General features: G+C 40.2%; 1 protein-coding gene across 10 annotated transcripts in view; it reads right to left on the bottom strand.

The window, feature by feature from the left end:
• Positions 1-16,775, bottom strand: part of LOC143691340 (maestro heat-like repeat-containing protein family member 1) — a 180,858-nt gene that overhangs the window by 26,270 nt on the left and 137,813 nt on the right. For all 10 annotated transcript variants that reach the window (XM_077169664.1, XM_077169668.1, XM_077169667.1 and 7 more), the window contains one exon: positions 207-311. In XM_077169664.1, the coding sequence (XP_077025779.1) occupies positions 207-311 (105 nt within the window). The remainder of the gene's footprint in view (positions 1-206; positions 312-16,775) is intronic.

Genomic DNA, 16,775 nt, shown 5'->3' on the forward strand with positions numbered 1-16,775 from the left:
ATTGAGATAAACTGAATCAAATGGAACCATATAGGATGGAATTGAATTGGTGGGTGGAGAAAAGGATGGAACAGAGGTGGGGTAAGGGAGGAAGAAAAAGCCAAGGAGATATTGGGTGGTACTGAGTGATGAGATTGGGATAAAGGTATGGATGAGGACTGCCAGAGAGGGATCTGGCCCCAGATCCAAGGCAGGCTCCCGCTCACATGGAAGTTGTTCATTTTCACAGTGAAGCCAAGAATCCGGGCAGTACACCACATGGCCCGTTCCCGCTCATGGTCCTTCTGGGAATTCAGCCATGTGTCCAGATACTGGAGGAAGAAGAGAATGAAAGCAGAGGCCAGTTCAGCTGCTTCCCAGGGGGCAGTAAGATAACCTTGAACTTGGCTTCTGCAATGTATCAATGTCAGACTTCTGAGAATAGGATTTCTTTGGTCGAGAGGCAGGTTGTATATGGGTCTGGCACCAGAAGCTTGGCATTTTTATATGCTAGGAATCCTCCCATGCGTACTTCCTTCTTTCTATTGAAGGCAGTTGCTCTCAAACTGACTATGGTCTAGGCAGGCGGGCTGGGGTCAAATACCCCACAGTCCTCCTACACACCTCTTCCCACTCCTTTCTAGAAAGAGAACCTGTTGATAAGAAAGAAGCGTCACTCTATTTATAAATTCAAGGGTGAGTTATATATAAATGTGATTGAGAAATATACCTTATGATGATTCTATTTGAAAACCAAAGCATAAATTCCTCACAATTGGTAAATGACAGGCCCTAAATACCACCCATCCAAATATGCGTCACTGCAGGTCAACCTACAGAGCCCAATCTGCCAATGATGCAGTTAAACAAATAGCAAAATAGAATTGAAAAGGAAGAACAGAAGCAGGTGAAAAATCCATAACCAAACCAAAAAGAAAGTACTGATTCTGCATTGGTAAGCAAAAGCACTCTTCCTAAAGTTTGGGAATTCCAATTGTGCACACATGTGCTCTACATTTGACACTCAGACTCTGATTAAATGCCCCAGCACCAAAGCTGAGGTCTCTAAATTCCATTTTCTACCAAAAGGAAGCTGAGCTCCTCAGAGAAATGGTTCATTCCAGGACTCAGACAAGAAATATGAAAAATGAGCTGCATCTGTTTGTTATACTGAAGCTATTGGAGACTTTTGGGCTCATGTTAAAAGAATTCAGGTGCTGATGTGCAGAGACTCCCATTTGACAAAAGATGGAACAATTACATATCAATAAGAATAATAGTTGTAATTATTTAAAACAGATAAAATATCTTTAAATTCACTTTAAGTTCAAATTCTTTGAGAGAAATAACCCTCACTGGTCACCTTTGAAGGATGCTAGGAAATAATTCATTACTTTGAAAAATGGTAAAGGGAAAGGATCAAGTATTTTTATGTATCTTGTCTTTACTATATAAGCTCTACCTCAAGGCAACCAAATAGACAATGAAGTCAACTTCTTTTGTATAAGAATTTCAGCTAAAAACAAAGAAGTAATGACAGAATTACAATATCATTGTTTTGGATAAATACATTGAGATATGTTCATTCAATAGAATACATATCAATAAAAAAGAATGATCAAATGCTGCATGCAACAACATGGGTGGATATCAGAGATATAATGTTGAGTGATACTATATAATTCCATTCATGTGAAGTTCACAAACAGGCTAAATGAATCTGTGGTGATAGAAGTCATAACAGTGGTGACCATGGAGGGTGACATTCACTGGGAGAAGATACAAACAGAACATTTTGGAGTATTGAGAATGTTTTATATTCTGATATGACTGGTATTTACACAGATGCATATATATGTAAAAATGTATCTAAGTGTACACTTAAGATTTGCACACTTAATTGTAGCAAGTTATATCTCAACAAAAGGTAAAAAAAAAAAAAAAGAATACCACCAATTTGTGACCACGAATGAATTAATCAATCCAAGCAACCATCATCAAAGCCTCTGAACATCACAAATACAGAGACAACCAGACACTTTATGCTTCTTGGTATAGGAAGACAAGACTACCTATGAAGTAACCTTGCCAAAAATCGAACCTGAATCTAATCAATAGATATAACTATTAACTGACCTCAAAAGGATACAATAGCCACAATGTAGAACATGGGAATTTTACAGGACAAATGACTTGGTTACTTCAACATATAAAGTATAAGGGAAAAAAAATACAGAGAGGGAATATTTAGATTAAAAGAGACTCAAGAGAGAACTTTTAGTCAATGAATATGGTAGAGTAAGATGCTCCAGTGTGCCATTCCCACATAGAATCTTTGAACAACTAGCAAAAATGACAGTCATCTTCTTCAAAACTCCAGAAAATAGAAAAAGGATTGCAGTAACTTGATAAATGAATCAAGAAAGTGCAACTTTAAAAATGGTAGAAGCTAGTGGCAGCCTTTCTGGCCCCTCCCTCAGGCTTTCCCTAGCACAGGGCAGAGCCAGCCTGTGCTCCCATTGGGGGTCCCTGGCCCTATTCTGGTGGAAGCAGAGTAACCTCTACGTGCATACCGGGGTCCCTATATGTCACTGCCAATCTGTCTGGTGGTAACCAAAAGACCAAAATAGGAAATATGTCTCTGGCTCTCCCTCCCAGAACTTGCCCCACTAGCAGAAGCAGCTTGTGGACCACCAAAGCAGTGTAAGAGACAATTAAGCTGAGGCAGCCTGAGGCAAAGGATTACCTGCTACATGATATATGATAGTGCATGCTGGAGTGATGGAAAATCTACTGCATAAGGAGCAGAGAGGACATTCAGATTCCTACAAATAGGAGAATTCTTAAGGCCATGAATGAACCCAGGACAAGGCACAGATTCAGAAGACAGAGAGGACCTTGCATTTCACTATTGTTTCAGGCTGATCTTCATGAACAGGGCTAAACTCAGAAGGAAAGCACCAGCCAACACAGGGCCAATGTGTAAAGCCTGTGAAAGACCTTTCTGGTGTTGCTGGGTTTTTGTTTGGTTTTTTTAGCTCCTGGCGCTCAAGGATGGCTCTTCTCGTATCATTACCTGGATACAAATTTAGGAAGGGACAGGTCAGGGGCAAAATTCCAGATTTAACACATTAAAGTATTAAACTGTACAGTGTACAACAAAAAATTATAATATGAAGAAACGTGAAATGAAGGCCAATCGAATGGAACCAGATAAAAGTTCAAAAACCATTAATGAAGAAGATCAGATATTGATCATGCTGGACAAAGACTTTTAAAAAATGATCTTCAATATGCTCACAGATGTAAAACATAAAGAAAGAACAATAGGGTATCTGAGAAGCAATGAATGGACAATATGAGAATCTCAAAAAAGAGTGGAAATTTTTTAAGAAATCAAACAGAATACTGGAGCTAAAGACCACAATAATTGAAAAGAAAACCCCTATGGGGTTTCAACAGCTTCTGAAGAACTCTTGAGAGTTCTGACAGCTGAAGGAGAAAAGCAATGACTGTACAAGAGAATCCCAATAAGTTAAGTTCCAATTTTTCATGAGAAATCATGGAGGCAAAAAGGCAATAGGAGGAAATATTTAAGGTTCTGAAAAAAAATTGCCAAGCAAGAATTTTACATCCAGCAAGACTTTTCTTTTAAAAATGGGGTAGAGATGAAAACAATCCCAGATAAACTAAGGGGGTTCATTACCACTAGGCCTTCCCTACGAGCCATGCCAAAGGGGGTTCTTCAGACTGAAAGGAAATGATACCTAGACACTGAATCAAAGCAGCACAATGAAATAAAGGCCCCCAGTAAAGGCAACCATATGGGTAATTATAAATGCCAGTACTATCCTACTGTATTTGTTTGGGTATGTAGCTCTACTTCTTACTCCATTCAGGCACTGAAATGCAAATGCACAAAAGTAATGATAAATTGATGGTTCTTGATATACAATGTACCAAGACTTAAGTGATAACAAGTACAAAAAAGGGGAGAGGAAGAGGTAGAAGAACAGAGTATGTTTATGCTATTGAAGATAAGTTATTATCACATCAAATAGGAGTGTTATACATTTAGGATGTTAAATTTAAGCCCCATAGTAACCCATAAAAAAACACATTAAAATACATTCAGAAAGAAATGAGAGGAAACTCAAAATGGTATAACACACACACACAAAGAGAGGAAGAACTGAGGGTCAAAAATAGGTACAAGGCTTACAGAGGCAAAATAGCAAAATGGCAGAAGAAAGTCCTGCGTTATCAGTAGTGCCTTCAAATGAAAATGGATTAAACTGTCCACTCAAAAGGCAAATATTGGGCGGGCCGCGGTGGCTCAGCGGGCAAAGTGCTTGCCTGCTATGCCGGAGGACCTCGGTTCGATTCCCGGCCCCAGCCCATGTAACAAAAACGGAGAAACAGAATACAATAAAACAAGAAAATGTTTAAAAGATGTTTCCCTTTCTTCCTTCCTTCCTTCCTTCCTTCTCTCTGTCTTTCCTTTAAAAAAAAAAAAAAAAAAAGGCAAATATTGGCATGATACAACTTTATGCTGTTTACAGGAGACTCATCTTAGATTGAAAAACATAAGTAGGTTGAAAGTGAAATGATGGAAAAAGATACATCATATAAGTAGCAACCAAAAGAGAGCTGGAGTATTTATATGAATATCAGATAAAATAGACTTTAAGTTTAAAAAGTTCCTAGGGATAAAGAAGATCACCACATACTGACAAAAGGGCCAATTAAATAAGAAGAAATAACAATGAAAAATCTATATGAATTTAACAGCAGAACCCTCTGTTCTAGTTTGCAAGCTGCTGGAATGCATTATACCAGAAACAGAATGGCTTTTAAAAAGAGGAATTTATTAAGTTGCAAGTTTACAGTTCTAAGGCTGCGAAAATGTCCAAACTAAGGCAAGGCTTTCTCAGTTGGAAAGGCACATGGCAATGTCTGCTAGCTTCTCTCCAGAAATCTTGTTTCATGAAGCTCCCCCAAGGGCATTTTCCTTCTTCATCCCTAAAGGTCTCTGGCTCTATGGGCTCTCGTGGCTCTCTCCAAAATGATTCCCTTTTAAAGGGCTCCAGAAAGAAACCCCACCTTGAATGGGTGGAGACACATCTCCATGGAAACTATCTAATCAAAAGTTACCATCCACAATTGAGTGGGTCACATTTCCATGGAAACAATAAAAAAGGTCCCACCAGCAATACTGAACGAAGATTAAAGAACTTGGCTTTTCTGGGGTACACAACAGATTCAAACCATACATATCCAAACAGTTTGAAGCAAATATTGACAGTATTGAAGGGAGAAATAGATGGCTCTACATTAAAACAGGAGACTTTAATCTACAACTGTCAATAACGGATAAAGAGAAGTGGGGCAAGATGGTGGCACAGAGAGGTGTGGGATTTGGTATGTACTCTAGGACAGCTACTAAATAGCTAGGAACTGTCTGGAACAACTGTTGGAGGGACTCCATGACTGATACTCATCATACACCAGTCTGGGATGGCTGGAACGGCTGAGATCACAGCACAGAACTGTAAGTCTCCCAAGCCATGGAGGCTGGTGCCCCTTTCCCACTGGCATGGTGAGCTGTTTTACTTCCCCATGGGAAAAAGATGCAGTTTCTTCCAGGAGCAAGGACGGTAGCTCAACTAAGCTCCAACTGAAGAATTAATTAACAAATTCAGACTGCTGAATACAAACTCTGAGCACAGATATACTTGGAGCAAGCATGAAAGAAAACGGAGCTTTCTCCCCAGGAGAGAGGAGGGAGGGCTGACAAAAACAAAAACAAAGAAAAGGGTGGGCCGCGGTGGCTCAGCGGGCAAAGTGCTTGCCTGCTATGCCGGAGGACCTCGGTTCGATTCCCGGCCCCAGCCCATGTAACAAAAACGGAGAAACAGAATACAATAAAACAAGAAAATGTTTAAAAATGTTTCCCTTTCTTCCTTCCTTCCTTCCTTCTATCCTTCCTTCCTTCTCTCTGTCTTTCCTTTAAAAAAAAAAAAAAAAAAAACAAAGAAAAAAGAGGCTTTGGAGTTGACCAAGCTCACAAAACTGGAAAAGGGCTGTGCCCCAAGAAAAGGGGCACATAAAGCCTGGTGCCAACTCCAGCTCTTGGTTGGCAAACCCAGAGGACTTGAAAAATGATTTTTCCCCTTTCTTTTGTTCACTTTTAGCTGCCTGTTTTTAAGCTGTAGGCTTCAGCACTACCCCAGGCAAGGGCGGAGTTAAGGAATAGCTGAGAGGTAAAGTCAGGTAAAGAAGATAATCCCCTAAAGGGGGATATCTTCCCCCAAGAAAATGGGAGGTAGGGCAGGGTCCAGAACAAGTGGCAGCTCTCATTTAGAGAATTCAGACCCCAGGGCCTGGAAAACAGAAACAGTTTAGGCCAGCCTTCTGACTCACCTTCTGCACAACTATACCCCTGGCAGGGATAGGGTCTGCTGAGAACTAAAGACACTGCATCACTTTACACTGATGGGAGCTGTGGGCTGACACTCTACCTGCTGGACAGGACAGGAATAACACAGATTCAAGAGGAAAGACTGGAAGCCTACTGGGTCTTGTCCTCAAGGAAACTTAATACTGATTACACCCTCATCTTGAGTCCTGGACCTGTCTTGTCTGGGAAAATCTGATTAGGGTAGATCCTATCTGGCAGGGCAAGATCCAGAAAAACAAGAGGTGTAGAATTCTGATCAGTCAAACAGAAGCTAACCTAGAGGTCTAGAGTACATTGAACTGAATGTCAAAGAACAGATATGGAAGAAAGCCAACCAACAAGAAAACTCTAGGTAAGAGACAGAAAACAACCTCCAAAATAAACTAATTAAGGAAATCAGATGCCCAGACACCAACAAAATATCATGAGTCATACTAGGAAGAAAGAAGATATGGTCCAGTTAAAGGAACAAACTAACACTTCAAATGAGATGCAGGAGGTGAAACAATTAATTAACAATGTCCAAACAAATCTTCTAAATCAAATCAATGAGTTGAAGGAAGATATAGGATACAAAGATATAAAGAAGACATTGGATGATGATAAAGAAGAACTTGAGAGCTTGAAAAAACAAATGGCAGAACTTATGGGAATGAAAGGCACAATTTAAGAGATGAAAACCACAATGGAGGCAACAGCAGATTGAAGAGGAAGAAGAAAGGATTAGTGAACTAGAGGACAGGAAATGTGAAATCCTACATACAAAAGAACAGACAAGGAAAAATATGAGCAGAGTCTCAGGAAATTGAATGACAACATGAAGCACATTAATATACATGTTATGGGTGTCCCAGAAGGAGAAGAGAAAGAAAAAGGGGCAGAAAGACTAACGGAAGAAATAGTCACTGAAAATTTTGCATCTCTTATGAAAGACATAAAATTACAGATCCGAGAAGCACAGTGTAGCTCAAACAGACATTTTGTCAAATGTCAAAGACAAAGAGATAATCCTGGAAGCAGCAAAAGAAATGCAATCCACCACATACAAGGGAAGCTTGATAAGACTGTATGTTGATTTCTCAGCAGAAACCAGGAAGGCGAGAAGACAGTGGTATGAAAGAGAAAAACTGCCAATCAAGAATTCTATATCTAATTCTCACAAGCAGTGTGGACAACCAAAGCTATAGGCTGAGTCCCCAGTCTTGGGGTTTGTTCATATGAAACTTAACCCCACAAAGGATAGGTCAAGTCTACTTAAAATCTAGGCCTAAGAGTCACTCCCAAGAGAGCCTCTTTAGTTGCTCAGATGTGGCCTCTCTCTCCAGCCAACACGACGAGCAATCTCACCACCCTCCCCTTCTCTGCGTGGGACATGACTCGCAGGGATGTGGACCTTCCTGGCAACGTGGGACAGAGATCCTGGAATGAGCTGAGACTCAGCATCAAGGGATTGAGAAAAACCCTAGAATGAGCTGAGAATTAACATCAAGGGATTGAGAGAACCTTCTCGACCAAAGGGGGAAGAGTGAAATGAGACAAAGTGTCAATGGCTGAGAGATTCCAAACAGAGTCCAGAGGTTATCCTGGAGGTTATTCTTACGCATTAAATAGATATCACCTTGTTGTTCAAGATGTAGTGGAGAGGCTAGAGGGAACTGCCTGAAAATGTAGAGCTGTGTTCCAGTAGCCATGTTTCTTGATGATGATTGAACAATGATATAGCTCTTACAATGTGACTCTGTGATTGTGAAAACCTTGTGTCTGATGCTCCTTTTATCTACCTTGTTGACAGATAAGTAGAACATATGGAATAAAAATAAATAATAGGGGGAACAAATGTTAAAATAAATTTAGTTTGAAATGCTAGTGATCAATGAAAGCAAGGGGTAAGGGGTATGGTATGTATAATCTTTTTTTGTTCTGTTATCGTTTTATTTCTTTTTCTGTTGTCTTTTTATTTCTTTTTCTAAATCTATGCAAATGTTCTAAGAAATAATGAATATGCAACTATGTGATGGTATTGAGAATTGCTGATGGTATATGTAGAATGGAATGATATGTTAATATTTTTGTTTGTTGTTAATTTTTTAAATTAATAAATAAAAAAATTAAAAAAGAAAGAATTCTATATCTAGCAAAACTCCTTCAAAAGTGAGGGAGAGGGGCGGGCCACAGTGGATCAGCAGGCAGGTAGGGGTCTCGCCTGCCATGCTGGAGACCCAAGTTCGATTCCCGGTGCCTCTCCCCATGCAAAAAAAAAAAAGTGAGGGAGAGTTTAAAATATTTTCAGACATACAGACACCAAGAGAGTTTGTGAAAAAGAGACCCGCTCTGCAAGAAATACTAAAAGGAGTACTACAGGCAGATACACAGGGAAAGATAGGAAAGAGAGGATCTGGAGAAGAGTGTGAAAATGATGACTATCAGTAAGGGTAAAAGGAGAGAAAAATATTGTAAGGGTAATGAACAAAGCTCAGTATAAATGTGGTTGAAGGAGGAAGGCTGAGAACATGTATGACACCAGAAGGAAAGATAAAGGATAAAAACTGGGACTATATAACTTAGTGAAATCTAGAGTGGACAATCAAGGTGATTAAATGTTCAAATATAAGAAAGTTTTTACATGAGGGAGAACAAATGAATGGTAACATTGCAAGGTGTTGAAAATGGGATGGCATATGGAAAAAATACAATCAAGGCAAACTAGGGTCTATAGTGAACAGTAACATTGTAATATGCTTCCATTAATTGTAACAAGGCAATATAGCAAAGCTAAATGTCAATAAGAGGGGGATATAAGGGAGGGGTATGGGATTCTTGGTACCTTTGTGGTTTCTCCTTTATTTTTAAAATTTTTATCCTTCTTTGTCTTTTCTACTTGTCTTTCTTTGTGGGAGAAATGGAAATGTTTTCACATAGATTGTGGTGGTGAATGTGTGATTATGTGATTATACTGAGCCATTGAGCGTTTACTTAGGATGGATTGCATGGTATATGAACTAAACTGTTTAAAAAATAAAATGAAAGATACAGTGCTGGAGAAAATGTGGGGAGAGAGAGGTACCTATTCATTGTTGGTAGGGAAGCAGAATGGTGCAGCCCCTCTGGAGGGCACAGTGGTTCCACAGGAGGCTAGGTATAGGGTTGACATATGATACTGCAACCCCATTATTAGGTATATACTAATAATGAATTGAAAGCAGGGTCATGAGTGGACACTTGCACACTGGTGTTTATGGCTGTAGTATTCATGATTTATAATGGATAGAGGTGCCTAAGGGTACATCAACTGATGAACAGAAGAGTGAACTGTGATGTATACACACAATGGAATATTGCATGGCTTCAAGAAGGAATGAAGTTGTGAGGCAAGCAACTAGATGAATGAATCTTGAGGATATTATGTTGAGTGAGATAAACCAGAAATGAAAAGGTCTTACTGATGGGGACTGACTCTAATGTGCAAACTCTGAGAATTGAATGAGCATAGATTATCAGGCACTGGAACATGGGCATAAGTTGTATAATTGATGATTACGGAGTACAGAATGTTCAATATTGTAAACATTCCTAGATTGTAAGCTCTTACAGCAGTCACATCTAGTCTGGAGTTATAACTGTTATTTCCAAATTCTGAGATGCTGAGTTCTTTGTATATAACTTGGTCAATCCCTGAAACCTTGGGTATCTGTGTGACACCTGAGACTCAGAGTTCTGCAGCTCTAAAGGTCAGCATTATCTCATACAGCAACTGTTGAAGAAGCTGAAAAAGAGATCAAACTTCAATCAGAGATATGAATGAAGCTGATCTGTTTCAGGGAATTGTAACAAATGTACCACACTAATGCAAGGTGTTAATAATTGGGTGGTGTGCCAGTTTGAAGCCATGTTCTTTAATCCTCATTCAACATTGCTGGGTGGGATCTTTTTTATTGTTTCCATGTTGTGACCCATCCAATTGTGGGTGCTAACTTTTGATTAGATGGTTTCCATGGAGATGTGTCTCCACCCATTAAAGGTAGGGTTGCTCACTGGAGCCCTTTAAGAGAGAACTATTTTGGAAAAAACTTTAGTGCTGACAGAGCCCACACAAAGATCCAGAGATCTTTGGAGTTGCAGAAGGAAAACGCCCCAGGAAAGCCTTATGAAATGAGGAGAGAAAGCTATCAGAAGTTGCCATGTACCCTCCCATCTGACAGAAGTGTCCAGAAGCCAAAGACCCCAGCAGACACCAGCCAGGTGCCTTCCCAACTGACTGAGGTATTCCAGACACCATCAGCCTTTCTTGAGTGAAGGTACCTGTTGTTGGTGCCTTAATTTGGATATTTTCATGTCCTTAGAACTGTAAACTTGCAGCTTAATAAATTCCCTTGTTTAAAGCCATTCCATTTCTGGTGTATTGCATTCTGGCAGCTTAACAAACTAAAACAGGTGGTATATGGAAACTCTATAATTTATCCATGATTTTTTACAAAGCTACAACTTCTCTAATTAAAAAAAGTAATGATAAACAGACAACATTGTGAATGTAATCAACACTACTGAAGTATATATTTGAATGTGGTTAAAATGGGAAAATTTATGTTGTATACGTTATCACAATAAATCTTAAGAAGCAAACAGAACTATACAACACAAAGAGTGAACCCTAATGTAAACTATGGACTTTAATTAATAATATAATTATAAGTATATTGGTTCACAAATTGTAACAATTTTGTCACACTAATACAAAATGTTAATAATATGGAAAATTGTGTGCTTGAGGGGTGGTATATGGGAATTCTATACTTTCTGTATGATATTTCTGTAAACACACAATTGTTCTACAAAATAAAATCAGAATTAACAAAATGTTGTATATACATAAGATGGAATGTTATACAGCAATAAGACAAAATGATGTCCTGAAACACATGACAAGATGGGTGAGCATTGAGGACATAATGCTGAGTGAAATAAGCCAGACACAAAAGGATAGATACTGTATGATTCCACTTTTATGACCATGGTAAAGGTACAATCAGAGGCTTATAATACAGAATATAGGGGACTTAGAGATACATAGAAGCTAGAGATGGGTGAACGGTTAGCTAATGAGGTTGAACTCCAATGTAAGGCAATAGATACAAGTGAAGGCGGTTCACTAGTGAGTCTACAAGTAATATTATTATATTGAAGTGAACACGATTGAAAGGGGTTCTATAGACCTATGTGTCCCACTGATTAACTCTAGAAATATAAATTAATTCTTGTAAGATCGACTTCAAAGATATGATTTGTGTACAAAGAATGTTTAAGTCCAGGGTAAGGGGGAAAACTGCTATTGCATGCAATGGGCTATGTTTAAAAGGAAAATATCAGCACTACCACGGAAACAGCAGATGTAAATAATTGGGGGAGGGACAAGAGTTAAGAGGAGGTTTAGATTTCTTGTTTGCTGAGGGTGTGTTTATTGGTTATCTTTATCTTGGGAACAATGAAATTATCTAAAATTGAGAGTATTGCTGGACTGTGGACTTTGGGCACTTTACATGTTGCTCAATGAATGCAGGCAGCTGAAAGATGTACTGACTGAGAAGCAGATAGGTGAATGATAGTGTATACATACGAGCAAATGTGCTGCTACAAAAAGGAATGAAGTCGTGAGGCATGCAACCAGGTGAATGAAAGTGTGAAACATTTGGTGAGGCAAAATAAGCCAGAAATGAAAGAACAACTATGGTATGGTCTCCTTTAGAAAATGCTTATAAGAAAACAGGGGCCGAAATTGTAAGCTTTTATAGCAAATACCAGTCTGGACTGGTAATTATTACTTCTGGATTTCAAGAGGCTGATATATATATATATATATATATAACCTGGTTTTTAGAGATTACAACAAAGTCAGTCAGGTCAGGGATAAAGTAACTCAGAACACAGGGGTAACAAAGACATTGTCTATAGTTTAGAACCATACATACTCTTTGGGACTAAAAGAAGAAAGGTTTATTTGGTCTGGAATCTAAATTTTCTATAGCACATAATCTAACTCAACCTATCTGTATAGCTCATTTGAACAACTGAAACACAGGGGGCCAGAATAAGAACGAGGTCCTTTAATCCTGTATCGTTTAATGTAATGCGTGGATACATCCTAGAGTATATTAAGAAGATAATCAAAAAGTATTGGCAAAGCTCCTTGAGGGATGGGAGAAAAAATATGGAACTATTAAACTGTACCATCAAGGACTCTCCTGATTCTGTGTCAAACTTTAGGGAAACCCAAATCAATAGGCCAAGCCCTTGATCTTGAGGCTTACTCTTGTGAAGCTTATGTAGGTAGCAGAGAAGCTTAGCCTACCTATAGGTATGCCTAAGAGTGACTTCTGGAGGACTTCTGTTATTGCTCAGATGTGGCCTCACTCTCTCTAAGCCCAATTCTGAAAGTGAAATCATTGCCCTCCCCACTACATGGGACATGACATCCAGGGGTGAAAGTCTCCCTGGAGGCTTAGGAGATAACTTCCAGGGATGAGCCCAGCCCTGGAACCATGAGATCAACAATTTCATCCTGACCAAAAGGGGGAAAAGAAGTGTAACATACAGTATCAGTGGCAGAGAGAGTTCAAATAAAGCGAGTGGCTACTCTGGAACTTGGTCTTATGCAAGCTTCAGTTACTCATTGCTGCCTATCATAACCTGCCGAACACCAACCAGGACCATTCCAGCCAATCCTATAGAACACCCAGGGCAGTATAGGTGTTCCACAAGGGTTCCATGCACTAGAGTGGGTTTCTAGAAACCTATAACCTTCAGATGGGTCCCTGGACCAGATAAGTCCCTAAACCTAGAGGGCCCAGCCTCTCCAGGACATCAGATAGTTCCATCTCCCTACCCTATATTGTTGACAAACCCTTCCAACATGAAAAAGTTAGACTGGACATAGCCCAAACACCCCTAAAGAGAGGGACAAAAAGATCAAAGGTGATGAAGAATTATACAGAGAAGACAGGATTCAACAAATGAATATGCTTGCTGAGTCATTAAATTGATATCTCTTTTAGTCTCCAGAATCTTAGAACAGCTAGAGGTAAAAACCTAAAATTGTGGAATTACAACCCATACCAAACTCTGAAATATGTTCTACAATTAATTGTGTTGCTGTGTTTTGAAATTTATTGCTTTTTTTGTATAAATGTTATTTCACATTTTCACAGAAAAGAAAAAAAGAAAAGTCGATTGTGATGATGAATTATTTAAGCCCTCTAGCCTCCTATATTCTGGAGCAGCTAGAAGGGAAAATCTGAGAGGACTGTATGGTAGCCCATGACAAACTCTGGGATCTGTCCTGTAACTATTTATTGAAGAGTGCTTTGAAAACTATTGCTTTTTCCTTTCTTTGCTTTGTACATATGTTATGTTACACAATAAAATAGTTCAAAAAATATAAATGAAATCAGAATTTTTTAAGAACTCTGACACTATTTGAAAGGAAAAACTGAAAAACCAAAAATCATAGTTGGAGACCTCAACAATTGCTAGAACTAGACAAAAATAAATCAACAAGGTTACAGAAAACTCAACAACACCATCAACCAATAGCATCTAACGAACATGTATAGAACACCCCACTCAACAACAATAGAAAACAAGTGTCTGTAGAACATATTACAAGATAGACCATATCAAGAGTCATAAAGCAAATCTTAACAATTTAAAAGGCTTGAAATAATAGAATATGTCCTCTGACCAAAATGGAATTCGAGTAGAAATCAATAACTCAATGATGGTAGGAAATTCTCCAAAAACACTTGGCAATTAAACAACACACTTAATAATCCTTAGATCAAAAATAAATTCTTAAAAGAAATTATAAAATACTTTGAATTGAATTAAAATTAAAATACAACTTATCAGCATTTATAGTATGCTGCTAAAGCAGTGCTTAGACAGAAAGTTATAGGACTAAATGTTTGTACGAGAAAATAAATCACAAACTGTCTCCAACAAAAAGAGCAAAATAAATCCAAAGCTAGCAGAAAGAGATACTAGCAGAAAACAATGAAATTGAAAACAGAGAAACAATAGAGAAAAACAATGAAACAAAAAACTGTTATTTTTAAAAGACCAATAAAATTGATAAACCTCTAGCAAGTTTGACAAAGAAAAAAGAGAAATGACACAAATAACCAATACAAGGACTAAAAGAGGATTCATGCAAACATTCAAAGCATAATAAGGAAATAATAATATAAATTGCTTGCAAACTTTATGCATATAAATTCAACACTTTAAATGAAATGGACCAATTCTTGAAAAACCACAAACTGCCAAAACTCACCCAACATAAAACAGATAGCCTAAATAGTCCTATAACTATTTTAAAAATTGAATTTGTAGTTAAAAACCTTCCAAAAGACTTCTGGGTCAAGATGGCAGCTTAACAATGTGCGCATTTTAGTTCATCCTCCAGAACAACTACTAAATAACCAGAAACAGTACAGAACAGCTCCTGTGGCCACGTCAGTGACCGGACACACAGTGTACCCCAGTCTGGACCAGCTGGACCAGGTGTGAGCCTTGCCAGAACTGTGAGTTCCCCAAGCCACAGTAGCCGGAGCCCCCTCCCCACAGGCTGCTTCCCAGAGGGGAAAGGAAAGAGACTTTAACAGCAGCAGGGGCTGAGTCCAACCAAACACCAATTGTGGCATTAATTAACAAATTCTGACTACTAAAAATAGGCCCCCAGCTTAGGTGAACCTGGTCAAAGCAGAGGTAGCTCATTTTGCCCTGGCACCAAGGGGGCAGGGCTGATGGAAAAGGGGGGGGGGGGGGGAAGAGAAGGAAACAGAGGTTTTTGTGGCTGTGTTTCTACAAAGGTTTGACTGCCTTTGGAAATAGCAGCAGGACTTCTCAGGCTACAACTACCCCGGTCATAGGCAGAAGTGAGCTCTTTGGGGGGCTTGTCTGGAGCCTGCACCCTCCCCAGGGTGAAACCCAACTTAAGTGGAATCCCTCCCTCAAGGAATTCAGAGGGAAGTCATTAAAACCAGCCTGCAACCTCTCCTCAGTCTCCATCACTCCCCCAGCAGGGAGAGTGTGCCAAAGTTAAAGGTACCACATCATCTTACACTGGTGGGACCTGCAGGCAGACAGGCACCACATACTGTGCAGGATAAGAAAAACAGAGTCCAGTGACTTCACAGGAAAGTCTTTCAACCTGCTGGGTCTCACCCTCAGGGAAAACCGATGTAGGTGACTCTTTCCTCCTGATAGAAGGGTAGTTTGGTCTGGGAAAATCCGGCTGGGGTCTATAATACCTAAGTAGACCCTCCTAAGGGTGGGGGGAAAAGGCATCACACAAGCAGGGCAAGAAACAAGAAAGCAAGAACTAAAAAACTCTCCTCTGTTGAACAAAACTTAAGCTAGAGGTCCAGATAAAGCTGAACTGAATGTCAAAGAGCAGATAGACAAATTCATCCAGCAAGAAAACCCTAGAGGAGCTTCCTGGAAGATGGCGGCTTAGTAAGACGCGCGGATCTTAGTTTCTTCTCCAGGACACCTACTAGGGGAGTAGAAACGATACAGAAAGCGCCCAAAGCCACAACAGAGATAAAAAAGACAGCGTACCCCATCCTGGAACGGCTGGCTGGCTGAGAGAAGCAGCTCGGGTGAGATCGCCGAGGCGCGCGGGCCTTACCGGGCGGGGTGGCAAGCGGCCGGAGTTACTCCCTTCCCCCTTCCCGGGCCGGCTGGGAGAATTGGAGAGGTGGTCCCCTGAAACCAAGGCGACTGGCGCCAACACCACGCGCAGCCCCCGGACCAACTGAGAGAATTGGATCGGAAACCCCCAGGCCGCGGAGAACGGTGACCCCGTGACTCCCAGGGAACGTGCACTCTCTCGGGCGGGCCGCTGCCGCTGGCGCCCTCCCGCCACGCTTGTTGCCCAGGGCCGACTAGGAAATTCGGACGGGCTCTTTCCCTGGCTGCGGCGACCAGCAACCCTCCCTGCGTTCGGACACCCTCCCTGCGTTTGGACCCCGGGCCGGCTCAAGCCGCTTCGGCTAGCGAACCCCCAGGACAGCGAGAGTTTTCCAAAGTTTAAGGTCCCACAGCACCTTTTACTGGTGGGACCCGCAGACAAACGTGTGCCACGAGCGCCACCTACTGGGCAGGATAAGAAAAACAGAACCCAAAGATTTCACAGAAAAATATTACAACCTTGCTGGGTCCAACACCAAGAGAAATCTGAATAAATGCCCAGACACCAGCAGCAGAAGATAACTGTCCACGCTCAAAAGATTGAGAATATGGCTCAGTCAAAGGAACAAACCAATAGCTCAAATGAGACACA

The sequence above is a fragment of the Tamandua tetradactyla genome, chromosome 7 (genome assembly GCF_023851605.1).
Source record: "Tamandua tetradactyla isolate mTamTet1 chromosome 7, mTamTet1.pri, whole genome shotgun sequence".
NCBI classification, from domain to species: domain Eukaryota; kingdom Metazoa; phylum Chordata; class Mammalia; order Pilosa; family Myrmecophagidae; genus Tamandua; species Tamandua tetradactyla.